This window comes from Glycine soja, chromosome 8, assembly GCF_004193775.1.
Source record: "Glycine soja cultivar W05 chromosome 8, ASM419377v2, whole genome shotgun sequence".
Lineage (NCBI taxonomy): Eukaryota > Viridiplantae > Streptophyta > Magnoliopsida > Fabales > Fabaceae > Glycine > Glycine soja.
In genome coordinates, this window is record NC_041009.1 from 19,494,902 (window position 1) to 19,509,528 (window position 14,627).

Consider the following 14,627-nt stretch of genomic DNA (forward strand, 5'->3'; position numbering starts at 1 on the left):
CATCAGGACCCAAACTTTTCTCACTTCCACATCCCCAGGCTGCCTCCTTTATTTCCTCCTCTAAAAATCTCCCTGTTAGCATGTCATTGTGTTGGTGGTCAATAGACTGAAATTCAATACCATCCAAGTGGGGTCTATTATGGTCCACCTCTTGGAACCTTTGTAGGAAGAATAGGCAGGCTGCCTCTTTTACACTTGCCGATTCTTCAACCCACTCACCATCAATCCATAGTCCCTGTAGTGTATTACCCCTTCGGCTTGCATTAACCAACAGGTGGAAATAGCGGGAATTACAGTCCCCTTCTTTCACCCATCTGGCTCTTGCCTTCTAACGTAATAAAGATTCATGAGACTGTGCAACCACCCACAAGTCTTCTTGAAGCTGTTTCTTCATTAACACCTCCTGATTAGTTAGCTGTCTATGTATTGTGCTCACTTCCATTTGATTCAGTTCTCCCTCAATCTTCTTGTATCTCTTAAATGTATCACTGAAGTGGTCTCTGTTCCATATCTTCAACCTTTCCTTCAATCTCGATTTTTTCTTTCAGCACAAATCCGCCCCATCCACTTTGCTGGTGGGTCCTCCAGCACTCCTGCACAGTCGAACTGAAGGATTTGTCCGCAAGCCAGCAATCAAGGATCCGGAATGGCTTTGGGCCCCAATCTACAATCTTAGACCAAAGCACAACTGGGCAGTGGTCAGAAAAATTCCGATCCAGTGGTTGTTGGATGCTTCCAGGCCATTTTGTGAGCCAGTCGGGAGACACAAAGAATCGGTCTAACTTACTATTTGCAGCTCCGTTGGGTCTAAACCACGTGAAATTTCTTTCTACCCATGGCGCTTCCTCCACCTCCAGCTCATCTATCCACTCATTGAACTCTTTTATACTACTCTCATCTATCTTCTTTTGGGACACTCCTATCCTTTCCGCAGGATCTCTGATGTTGTTGAAGTCCCCCGAGATGCACCAAAGGCCCCCCTGGTTTGCTGATTTCAATTGCTTGATGACATCCCATAGCATTCTTTTGTTCTGTATGTCACACGGCGAATATATAGATACAATGTTAACTTGTACTGCTTCTCTAATCCACTGCCCTGTCATCCAAATGAACTCATTTCCGCTAACCTTCCTTTCCAATTTGAATTTTTTCTCGCCCCACAAGCATAGGAGTCCCCCAGCTGAGTTGACTGTTGGCTGCATCTCCCAGGACACTACTGGATCCCCCCACAATGCTTGGCACATTGTTTTCTCAATTACCTCCTTTTTGGTTTCTTGGATACATATCATATCTACGTTCTCCTTTTTAATCAACCTCCTTATTGCTGCCCATTTTACCCCCCTCCCTAACCCCCTCACATTGTATGTGACAATGTTCATGGGATATAGCTGAGATTCCCCACTTTCTCTGCCTCATTCCTGTCTCTCTCCTCCATTGCCATAAACTTCTCCATCCTCCCATTGTCTTCTGCTGCATTTACCCCCAATTTTTTGCTATATCCCAGATGATTGCTGCTGCATTTTTCTTATTTTCTCTTAAGGCCGTGTTCTGCCCCTCAAATTGTTTCTCTATATGAATGAACACATCCGATAATTTGAGATAGGATTGAAACTGAAAGAGTCAATTGGAGCCATGATAAGAGAATCTGATCTTCTTGTTCCCAATCGTTGTATGCTGGATTTTCATTTCCAACTTCACAATCTGCCTCTGTGAGAAAGCGAATCGGGATCTAAGGACTTGCCACGAAACGCTGAAGTTTATGAGCTTTGATGACAGGTTCTACCTGTTACCTCCATAGCAGGAAGTTAAAATCATCTAACTTTTGAGAAATCGGATGAAAAGGAGTAGCGGAAGCGAAATTCAGATTTGTCACCATGGATAGACCTCAAGCTCTGATACCATCATAGAGTTTGAGATAGAAAAGAAGAAGCTGGAAGATATTATTGTTGATTCAGAATGAAAAGGTTTTGACAAACTGATTCTGTTTCTCTATTTATAAAGAGAACAGATATGATTACACATGACCTAACTAAGACAGTTAACTAACCAAAGTTAGTTACTGCTCTAACAGAAATAACAAAACCATAGTTGTCCTAACTGAATCATAACTGTTCTAACAACTGTCCTAACTGAATCACAAAGTAAAACTTACTTAATACACTAATATCAATTAATTCCATTTTGATCATTAATTTCATTTTAAACCTCAATTAATATTTGAGAGTCTAATTAATTCCTTCCATTTCTCACCTAATTAATCAATTTTTCACTAATTTCTCACCCAATTAATTAATAAATTAAACTTTGCATTAAAGAAATTTCAGTAATCTACTCACTCCTCTCTCATGACCCAAATAATCCCGCTCATATTTTCCATTTTAACTTCAATTTCCCACCTTTTTTTCAATCAGCAAATTTCCAATCTAATATCCCATCCCCACTTTTAATTTTTTTTATTTTCATTTTAATTTGTTTAATCTTATCTCAGTTTATTTTATCATAACTCCTACTCTCTCAAATGCTGATATGTCCATTCTTCTCTTGCTCTCTCTCCTATCATGTCACCACCTTTCTCCTTCACGAACAAGTCACAATTTTCCTTCTTCAGTCTCTTGGCTGTCCACCCTTTTGCATATACACAGCATCTTCTAAGGGGAAAGGGGTTTTGGCCGTGGGAACTAACTATCTCTGATTCTTTACTTTGTTTTTTGTTGGGATTATTTGGTAAAAAATTTGTCTAGACTGAAATCGGATTCTTGTAATGCTTGTTGAGGCCGCAACACCATTTTGTTGCGGCTTTTCGGCTATTTTTAACCCCACTGTGATTTCGTTCGGAATCGGTATCATTTTGCGATATTGTTTTGTTGCAGACAATATGTTCATTCAGCATCAATTTATAAAACCTTGGTTATTAGTAATACCAATATGAAAAGCAACCAAATAAATAAAAAGCAAAAGTATCAATCAATAATGCTCAATGACCTGTATTCTGGTGCTGAAGCTTGATTTGATCGATGAGTTCTTCCAAACTGCTGGATTGCCCGGTCAGCACTCCATGGAAGTTCAAGTGTTAAATGAACCCGTCTTTTCTGTTGTGCAAAGGTTAAAGAACACGAAATGAGGAAGAACATAGGACAGCAAATGACACATAGAATGCATATTAAAAGTTCAGTAAATCAGAACTTTCCAACAGACTACGTGCATAAATATACATAGACAGCAAATGATATATCAGGGTTGAAATTTCTTCCAAATCAGTTTTCCACACCTGATTTGCAGCTCGCCTATCAGCCTGCAAAGATACACCAGCTGATCCAGCTTCAGAGATAATAGCAACAAACTTTTTACCATCCATAAAGAGCTGCTTTTCATGCATGTTAACCATTTCCATAGTGACATCTTTTCTAAACAGGTACACAGAAATTAGTAACTCAGCCATTACCAAATGTTGTTCACTAATTAGGGAGGCAAACAACAACTCACGTATTACGAGCCTGATAAGTAACACCCTTTCCAGTAGAAGCCCTCACAAGCATGCCTCTCCTTCCTGTCATTTCTGCAACTTTGTCAGGGCCTCCTAGCTGCATATAAATGACAATTACAGCAGCCAGGAAAGAGTTAGCAATTTCACTAGAAAAAGAAATATTCTTAAGAGGAAAAAAGACAAAAAAAGAAGACATCCTAACAAGGACCAATGATTGAATGTTTGACAGAGAGACAAAACACCTCAAACTACAAAAGGAAGCTAAAAAAATAATCATATCCTGAATGAACTCTAGAAGTATTCCTTTCCAACCATAATGTTGCCATTGGACATGTAATTTTAGGCTCTTCCAACTTTGTCCAGTATGAGATTTAGATCCTTTCATGTTACTTATTATATAATAATGTTATGAGAGAGCAGAATATATAAATAAATTTGACAGAGCTATCTATTAGTAAAAAATATTATAACTACTTTCATACTTTTCTCTATCTTAACATTATCATATAATGAATAACACAAAAAGATCATCCAACGAGGATACAAAAAAGTGAAGGAGACTTTTCTTCAAATGTTTGGGACTGGAAAATAACATTAACTGCGCAAGGTTATGTACGTACTTAATCTTATCGAGCATTTTTAATTTATATGGAGTAATGTTAGCAAAACAATTTCTAGTACTCTTTTCAACACATTATTAAATGAAATTTACATCAGACCCCACTTCTCAAAGCATTACAGTCTTAACAGCCAGCCTACCAGTTTAGTTATCTTTTATTTTGTCTAAAATTCTCAAGTATTATAAGAGAACATGCATCATAATACAGCATAGGCATCATTATCACTCAATGAGCTGATATTTTCCAATCTTCTAATGTATGTTTATAATTGCAAATATTGGCTATAAAAATTGTTCCTCATTATTAGTTCCTGATAACAAGATTGAGAACATAATTCTGACTTCCACATAGCAGCTCCATACTTCATTTTAAAATTAACTTTAAACATTGTATTTTAACAGTTCTGTTGAGCACATATTAACAAGTGTTCTCCAAAGCAAGAATGTGAATCAAGCATATGATTACTACCTGGTCAACAATATCATCCAAAGGATTATTTGGAAGATCCAGAGCACGAATTATGTCTAATATTTTTGTCTTGCGTTCCGAGGCTGCATCATACCTGAAATAATGTATAAAAAACATTCATCAATCATCACTTCCCTACTCTTTTATTTTCATTTATCTCCCTTCTAATTTCGGTTGATAGAAGATAACGTGCCTTTTACAACCAGTTTCTTTAGAAATCAGTTATTCAACATAAAATGATAATTTTGTACCATACAAATAAGACTCCAAGAATTCAAGAGAAATGTTTAAATTCTATACCTCTTTTGAAGTTCAGCTATGTAGGCCTGTCTAGCTTGAAGATATTCATCTGTTTTCTCCTTACACAAATGGCATGACCACTCTTCAGGAACTATATCACCAATTGGTGGCATCAGGCATGTGGAATGGACTAACTTACTGCAGCAGGAACACTGTAGCAATTTTTTCCTTTCCTGCAGGGAAAAGTAAGTGATTCCTGCATCCCAAGTATCAAAACACTTCAAGAGTTTTAAAAAGTATAGCTACCTCCTCTGTAGTACAAATTTCACATATTTGAAACTCATCATCAGAGTCAGTAGATTCAATGCCAGAGTCAGCTGCACCAAACCAGAGGAATCTTAATAATGTTGTAAAATGAGAGAAACTGAGGGATATTTGGACTGAAAACTGTGTGTCAGAGAGATCCTACGGAGCTTGTTTATATAGACAGGTAGCATTGATTACCCATATTGGAGAGTATACTTACTCGCCCAGCAATAGTGTATCTTCTTTTCTGGTTAGTTAAGTCTGCTTATGTTAACCATAGTCTTTCCTTAGTTTTCTGTTAGGAACTAACTCAAGGTTAGTTGACAGTTACAGTTGGTAACTGTCTATAAACAGCTTTCTAATCTGTTGTTCGTTTGGGTTGATTTTATCAATATAATCACCTTTCCTTCTCTCTCTCTCTTCCTTTTCTCTGAATCTATTATGGTATCAGAGCAAGGTCGATCCTTGACTAATTATTCATGGCTTCTGCTTCATCTCCTCCTCCACCGCCGTCATCTCCGACTTGGTTTTCACATTCTATTTCAGTGAAACTAACGAACTCCAATTACATTCTTCAGTGTAATCAGCTTCATCCGGTCATCAAAGGTCATGGTTTGTCACACTTTCTTTTTTTTATCAGCAAAAATACTAATAAATTGGATATAAACAGCAGTACAAGAGGTACTGTACAAAATACACATCAGGACCAGGATATGCGGAAGTATGGTAGCCTAATACAAGTTAATTACCAAGAATTAAGCTACCAAACATCTGACAGTAACCCTGTTAAGTAGTTACCCTATACCTATACCATACTTCTCCCCTCATTACAAAAATGAAAAACCACCCCTGATATTGCTGGACCAGTAATGGAAAGGCAATTCAAATCCTTTTTCCAGATTTCTAAAACATGTCCAGCAAAGGAATATAGCATCCTCCATCAGTTTGTTGGCATTGAAATTCTCATTTGAGAAGACAATCCTATTCCTATGGTGCCAAATGCACCTAGTTAAGGATATCCACCAACTCAGCCAGCACTCCTTCCTAATACCCGACAGCCTGCAAGAGGAATGCTGGAGGAAATGGTGCCTTGGATTTTGCGGGAGGGGTCCCACTACCTTTATCCAAGACAGTGATTCCCACCAAAGCGGCAAGACCTTATCGCACGAAAAGAATAAGTGTGCTGCATTCTCTTCAAAATTCCTGCAAAATGGGCACATGCTGTCATTGATTTCCGCATTTCTCCAACGTAAATTGGTCTTGGTAGGCAGCCTATCCCGGATTACTCTCCAAGCAAAGAACACGGGTTTAGATGGAATTTGGAGTTCCCATAACTCATTAAATACTGTCCTGATTCTCATTTGTACATACTTCCCACTGAGTAACTCCCAGTCGGGTCCCCCCTCCAAACCCACTTGTCATGCCTGTATGGACAGATTGTGAGCCCTTCTATATCCTGCATAAACTTGGCAGCCATATTTATTTCAGCTTCGAAGAATAAACGCCTCCATTGCAATCTCCAATCCCATCCTGTGTCTGAACTCATCCCCATCTGCTGTATATACTGATTCTGCTGGTCAGATATAAGGTAGAGTCTAAGCTCATCCATTGTCACACTTTCTGGTTGCTCCGATCATTCTGCCGTGATTTGATACTGTTGCCGATGGCCATGCGGGAATTGTGTCGTAGAAGTATCTAAACTTGGAAAAGCAAGATCAGCTTCTTCTTTCTTGGCTTCAATCAACGATTTCTGATATCACTCTTCCTCATCGTGTTGGATGCAACACTTCGTGGCATCTTTGGGAAAAGCTTCATACGCACTTCCATTCTATTGCTCACACAAAGAAGAGGCAACTTCGTATGGATCTGCGCAATGTTTCTCTCGATAATCGCAAGATCACGGATTATCTTCTCCACATTCAGACGCTTACCGATTCGCTCACTTCCATTGGTGATTTTGTTTCGCAGAGTGAGCGCGTGGATATTATTCTTGAGGGACTTCCAATGGAGTATGAATCTTCGGTAACATTCATTTACAATAAATCTAAACCAATGTCGGTTGATGATGTTGAATCTTTGCTTCTTGATCACCAATCTCTCATATAGCTAAGCTCACCAAGAAGACTCTTGGCTAGGTGAATCTCACTGAGTGTAACCATAATTCCACCCCAATTCAAGTGAATCTCAGTCACAAGTCACTGATTCCTCTAATTCTGACCTGCAAGTGCATCTCACTTAAGCATCCACCAACACTTCTAACAATAATGGAGGTTACAACAACTCTAGCCATGGTGTGGTGGCCGGAATAGCTTTTACCGTGGTGGTCGTGGGGGAGGCCATGGCGATGGTGGCAGCAAGTTTGTTGATGTCCAATGTCAGGTCTGTCTTAAGTTTGGTCATGAGGCAACCTTTTGTCATCGTCGGTATGATGATAACTATGTTCCCTCGCAACCTATGGATTATACCAACTCATCCTCTAATCAAAACTCTAAACAATCTCAGACCCAAACACCTACACCAACACCCAACCAACCCAAGCAATTGTCTTCTACCACTACTCAACGTGACTCCTTTTGAGGGCCCTGATCAGATTACTATTGGCAATGGTCAAGGCCTCAATATAAATTCTTCAGGTGTCTCCTATTTTCATTCTCCTTTCAACTCTAAAGTACCTTTAACTCTCAAAATTCTGAAATTTGTCCCTTCTATCACTAAAATTCTAGCGTTAGTCAGTTCTGCAAAGATAACTCAGTTTTCTTTGAATTTCATTCCAATCATTTTTTGGTCATATCCCAGGTTTCTAAAGAGGTGCTTCTTCATGGATTGGTGGGTCATGATGGACTCTACCACTTACCTGACTTGCCGTAGCCCTCAAAGCCTCACTCAGCACCTATATTGCAATCTAGTATCTCTGTAAATAGGATGCATACTACCTCCTTTGTAAATCCCACTTCTTGTTTGAATCATGTACTCCTTGTAAATGTTGCTTGTACTGATTCCTATGCCATTTGGCATTCCAGACTTGGTCATCCAAGTGCTGATGTTCTGAAACTTGTACTCATGTTGTGTAATATTTCCTCCATTAATAAAACAAGTTCAGATGCTGATTAAAGATAGGCTCCCCACTAAAGGGAATCTTTTAAGGAGAAATGTGGATATTCAAGATGCTGATTGCCCTCTATGTGGTCAAGGGCAGGAGGAAGTGGGGCATCTCTTTTTTAATTGTGAAAGGACAACAAAGCTGTGGTGGGAATCAATGGGTTGGATCAAGGCTGTCGGACTCGGACCCCTTCCAGCCTCCCCATTAAATCATTTTGCTCAATTTTGTGATGGTTTTGGGGCAGACATAAATCAGAGTAGATGGAGTGCTTGGTGGGTTGCCCTAACTAGCACTATATGGCAACACAGGAATCTTTTGATATTTCAAGAAAAACCTTTCGAACCTTATATAGTCATGGACGAGGCTTTGTACTTACTTTGGTCTTGGCTTAAATCTAAAGAGAAAGGTTTCGACATTAGTTTTAACCACTGGTCTTCCAACATATCGGAATCCTTTGGTTAAACTAAGTCGGTTTGCCTTTTATCGGGTTAGCTTGGGGTCTTTTGGAGGGCAGCACCAGAGGTGCTTGTATATCTGTTTTTCAGATTAATAATATATATATTTTGTGCCTTCCAAAAAAATAAAAAAATAAAAAAAAATAAAAAAATAAAACAAGTTCAGACATTTGTTCTCATTGTTGTGTTGGTAAATCTCACAGACTCCCTTCCTCCCCTTCTAGGTCTGTTTATTCTAAACCTTTTGAGTTGGTATATACTGATCTTTGGGGCCCAGCACCCTTTAGTTCTCATTCTGACTTCAAATATTATGTTACTTTTGTTGATGCCACTCTAGATTTACCTGGTTATATCTGCTTAAAAGCAAGTCAGACCCCTTAACAGTTTTCAAACAGTTTCACACTATGGTTCAAACTCAGTTCAGTTTACCAATTAAGGCTGTTCAGTCTGACTGAGAAAGTGAATACAGACCTTTTACCAAATTTCTTGCTGATCTTGGTGTCATTCACAGACTCATTTGTCCACATACCCATCACCAGAATGGGGTTGTGGAAAGCAAGCACAGACATATAGTTGAAATGGCTCTAACTATACTGTCTCAAGCTAGCTTACCTATGGAGTATTGGGATCATGCTGTTACCTCCAGTGTGTACTTAATTAACAGGCTCCCTTCTTCTGCTATTCAGAATGCTGTTCCTTATCAGAAACTGTTTGCTAAACTTCTTGACTACAAGTTTCTGAAGGTCTTTGGCAGTGCTTGTTTCCCTTTACTCAGACCATACAATCAGCACAAGTTTCAGCCTAGATCTGAGGAATGTGTTTTACTAGGCCACTCTTTATCACACAAAGGCTACAAGTGTCTCTTTGTTGCTGGAAGGATTTACGTCTCCAAAACTAAAACATGTCTATGGTTAATTAATTGGCGTGCTTGAGGACTAGTCGCAGCCATACCCAACCGAAAAAGTATGTTATCCAAGCGCATTTCAAGTAGTTGTAATAAAACCTGACCAGTTGATCCTTTAGCTTTTCCAGCAATACGAACGTATTTAAGCAATTGTCGTTCTGTAAGACCATAATGAAAACGCAATTTTTGGGATGTGGTCTTCAATGAAGCCATGTTTCCTTATCCTCAATTCTTTGCTGAACCTGCAGGTACTTCATCTTTCACACCTCAGCCTAACATTCTGGCTGTTCTGCCTCAAACTCCCACTCCTGCAGTGACTATGGCTCCTCCCCCACTCACAGCAGACACTACAAGTGAGGCTCCATCCTCTTCCACTAGTCCCATCACAGCAGCAGATGTTCATACTGGTTCCCCTTCTCCAGTGGTAGACTCTCCTGAAATACCAGCTCCAGAACCTGCAGTTTCTACTTCTGTGCAACCCTCTGCAGTTCTGATCAGGCCTGATAATACTCATTCCATGTGCACAAGAGTTAAAGCTGGCATTGTCAAACCCCAAATTCAGCCTACACTCCTCCTTATGCTGAAACCAAACCAACAAAGTCAGCCCTGGCTAATCCTATCTGGCACACAGCTATGAAAGCAGAATACGATGCACTTCTAAATAATCAGACTATGACTCTTGGTTGATTTACCTCCCTCCAGGTCTCCCATTAGTTGCAAATGGGTTTTCAGGGACAAAGAAAACCCTGATGGTACAGTTAGTAAATGTAAAGCCAGGCTTGTTGCCAAAGGCTTTCATCAAAGACTTTGGTATGCTTACAATAAGACCTTCTCACCTGTAATCAAGCCTGTTACTGTCAGAATTCTTCTGACTCTTGCCATTACTCATAAGTGGAAACTCCAGCAGCTTGATGTGAATAATGTCATCCTCAATGGCATCCTTCAGGAGGAAGTCTTCATGACTCAACCACCTGGCTTTGAAACTTCCAACAAGCAGCTTGTTTGCAAGCTTAACAAAGCTATTTATGGCCTCAAGCAGACCCCAAGATCATGGTTTGATAAACTCAGAACCACACTTCTCAACAACAAGTTCAAATCCAGCAAGTGTGACCCCTCATTGTTTGTTTACTCCAAATCTACTACTGTAATCTACATGCTGGTCTATGTAGATGATATTATAGTGACAGGGAATAATTCAACCTTTATCAAGTCTCTGGTTTCCAAACTCAATTCTGAGTTCTCTCTCAAAGATTTGGGTGACATTGACTACTTTCTAGGCATTGAGGTCAGTTCTCAGCCTGTTGGTTCCATTATTCTCACTCAGTCAAACTATATTTGAGACTTATTGGCTAAGACTACTAAAGATGAAGCCAATCCTATTTCATCTCCCATGGTTGGTTGCTGTAAATTAACAAAAACAGGACATGAATCCTTCGCTGATCCTTCCCTCTACAGATCAGCTGTTGGAGCCTAGCAATATGCAACTATCACAAGGCCAAAAGTTAGTTTCACAGTTAACAAAGTCTGCCACTTCATGAGTAGACCCACTGAACAGCACTGGATGGCAATCAAAATAATACTTAGATATCTGAAAGCCTCTCTCAACTTTAGTTTGCATATGCAACCTAATTTCACATTATCACATTACTCTGTCCATGCCTATTGTGATGCTGACCGGGCTTCTGATCCGGATGACAGAAGGTCAACCTCTGGTGCTGCCATTTTTCTTGGTCCTTATTTGGTATCTTGGTGGTCTAAAAAGCAATCAGTGGTGGCCAGGTCCAGTACCAAGGCAGAGTATAGGAGTTTAGCTCTTGCTACAGCTGAGGTGTCTTGTATTCAGTCTCTTTTGGTTGAGCTCAAGCTTCCTCATGCTCCTCCTGCTATCTTCTGTGACAACCACAAAGCCCTTGACTTTCCTTCTCTGCTTTGCCCCATCGTTACACTCACCCTTCGCAACCCAGCCCATCGCTAAAGCTCAGCCTCGTCTTTCGATTTGACCTATTTCCCTCTTTCTCTATTTAGGATAGAAAGCATAAGGTCGCAAGTGCTCAGCACTGTCTCCTTAGCACATAATCCTGTTCTGCACTCCAGAACCAAGCACATCAAGCTTGATTTGTTTTTTGTTCAAGTGAAGGCTATTGGCAAGCATCTTTGAGTTGTTCATGTTCCTGCTGCTGATCAGAGGGCAGACATCCCTACAGATCCAAGCTCTAACCCCTGCTACCTTTGCTACTTACAGATCTAAGCTCAGAGTAGTTGAGAAGAATTCTACCAACCACTGCTGAGCTTGCAAGGGGGTATAGGAGAGTATACTTATTCGACCAGCAATACTGTATCTTCTTTTCTGTTTTGTTAAGTCTGGTTATGTTAACCATAGTCTTTACTTAGTTAGTTTCTGTTAGAAACTAACTCAAGGTTAGTTGACAGTTACAGTTGGGCAACTGTCTATATAAACAGCTTTCTAATCTGTTGTTCCTTTGGGTTGACTTTATCAATATAATCACCTTTCCTTCTCTCTCTTTCTTCCTTTTCTCTGAATCTATTAACCCATAATTAGAGGATATTCAGTTTCCCTTGAATCAGATACCATATCCTACCACATCACTATACATTAAATTCCTGATTCTCAACAAATGTAAACAAGCAACCCAGCCAGTTTCAAATGTGTTCCAAAACCATCAAATTTCACACATTAGATTTTTAAAAAAGATATCATGAGAATTAAGAAATTATATTTAGTTAATCACAATGTTTCCTTTAAGGAGGACAAGCCCGAGTAAGGAAACAGGCTCCATACCCAATGAAGTGAACCAAATGAATAAAAACATTACAAGCAACAACAACAACAACTAAGTCTTATCCCACTAGGTGAGGTCGGCTAAAAACAAATAACATAGATGAAATAATCACATGTCAATGGCACTGACTCAATACAGAGCAAGAAAAAAAAATAAAACATGGTTACATGATACAGTGGTCAATGCACTTCTAGGCAGCAAAAAATATCATGTGAATTCAAACTAATCAACTACTGCCTGCTAACAACTTGTCACAGAAATCATGTTTAATGCAATCCAAGTTTCAACCAGTAATTAGAAAATAGGGACTGGTATATAATTAAACCTATTGCAAATTTTTCAGTTTCTCAAACATTCTCCTACAAGAAGTCAATTTTGCCTCAGTTAAGCCAATTTCAAATTCTAAGAGCCTCTCTTGGTTTAAGGATATGTTTTCTGTTTTTAATAACAATTGACATGTTATTTTCACTTTGTTTCCTGTTTTCAAATATTACAGAAAATGAAGAATATTGTTTTCACCATTTCCTATACCAATATTTGATAACAGGATATCAAGTGAAAATGAGATAGCACTTTTATAAGTATTGATGAAACTTGAAAACATTTTTTCAAAGTAATCAAGCCCTAAAACTCCTTCTAAGTTCAAAGCTTTTGTTGTGACAACTTTACTCAGAAGTATTAGACTAATTTTTTAAGGAAAGGTGACCTCACAGGACTATTCATGGATATGTCTGTCACTTCTACATTTAAGTCAGAAACTGTGCCTCATTTATTTTAACACTGCCCAGTTGTGTGACCGCTTTGGAATAAACTGATGAGCATGGGGTATATCCTAGTAGGTTGGATCAGTTTCTACACATTTGTTTCAAGGGTTTGGTATGAAGGAAAACAAATCTTGTGGCAATGATCTGTTTATTGAATTTTGAGGGTTTTGGGGTTAGAAAGGAATACCTGCATCTTCAATGGCATTTCTGCCGATTAGAATTTTCATGGTGGTACTTAGAATATGCTTTTATTATGAATAATTCCCTATCCTGTAGTTTTCCCTTTGTAAACTCTTATTGAAAATGAACAATAAACTCTTATAACATTTTTTTCTGAATAGAATAAACATTTCTTTAGAATAAGTCAATTAATTGGTGGTTTTGAGAGAAAATAGAAGAGATGAGAATTTTACGCCGAATGAATGAACATAACCCCCCCCCCCCCCCAAAAAAAAAAAAAAAAGATCACGAGCAGCTGCATTGGTGGTTTTGAGAGAAAATTGGGCATGACCTATTGAGGGAAAGATGACACAAACACACCTATGGTGGTTTGGTCATGTAAAAGAGTAGACCAACAGTTTGCAGTAAGAAAAGTGGACCAACTGGAAGATAGTCTGGTTAAAAGAAAAAAAAGTACCAAAGAGAGAGAGATCATCTAAATGGATTTTCTAATGCAATTGAAGTCTCCTAAAATACACCATAGGCCCCCATTGTTGGCAGCTCTAAGTTGCTTGATTTCATCCCATAGAATTCTTTTGGAAGCTATGTCACAAGGTGAGTAAATGTTAATTATAGTAACTTTTCCTTCAACATTGCCATGGTTATCTCAAGGGTATTATCTCTCGGCGATGGCAAATATGGTGGACTGCCTTAACTTGGTGCATCTGGTTTCATCAAAACAGAATTATATTTGCAAATGAAAGGTTTAATGATCAAAAGCTGTGATGGAGGATGCTATTTTCTTCTGCTGGAGTTGGCTCAAAAATTTGGAAAAAGGATTTGATATTCCATTTCACTCATGGGCAAGCAACATTTTTTTTTTTATCAGCAAAAATAATAATATATTGATAGAAAAGAAGTACCAGAGGTACTAAATACATAGATTAGGTCCATACTCATGGTTCCAAAATAATGCTCATGGGCAAACAACATAAGAGTTGGGTTTTGTAAACAAGGGGGGATTGTCCTATAGGTTTTTGATGGAAGGATGTCTTTACTAATTCTCACCTATGGAGAGTTAATTCTTGCAATAAAGCTTGAATTAGGTATCCATAGGTTTTCAAATAGTATGGACACAATGTACATATATGAGTACCACTTGTACTATTCCCTTTATATTAATATAAATTAGTTTTGCTTATCAAAAAAAAAAATCTAAATGCATTTTCTGAATATTTGACTTCCGAAATAGAAAAAATAGTTTCATTTGTTCAGTTTAGCTGACCCAACATAGAGGGCTACGGTCTTGGATATTGGTAATAGGAA

At 38.7% G+C, this 14,627-nt stretch overlaps 1 protein-coding gene across 1 annotated transcript in view; it reads right to left on the minus strand.

The window, feature by feature from the left end:
* Window positions 1-14,627, minus strand: part of LOC114422612 (protein FORGETTER 1-like) — a 74,586-nt gene that overhangs the window by 18,740 nt on the left and 41,219 nt on the right. The window contains exons 15-20 of the mRNA XM_028389059.1: window positions 5,119-5,189; window positions 4,873-5,045; window positions 4,573-4,666; window positions 3,484-3,581; window positions 3,269-3,404; window positions 2,983-3,089 (exon numbers count right to left, since the gene is read on the minus strand). Coding sequence (XP_028244860.1) covers window positions 2,983-3,089; window positions 3,269-3,404; window positions 3,484-3,581; window positions 4,573-4,666; window positions 4,873-5,045; window positions 5,119-5,189 — 679 coding nt within the window. The remainder of the gene's footprint in view (window positions 1-2,982; window positions 3,090-3,268; window positions 3,405-3,483; window positions 3,582-4,572; window positions 4,667-4,872; window positions 5,046-5,118; window positions 5,190-14,627) is intronic.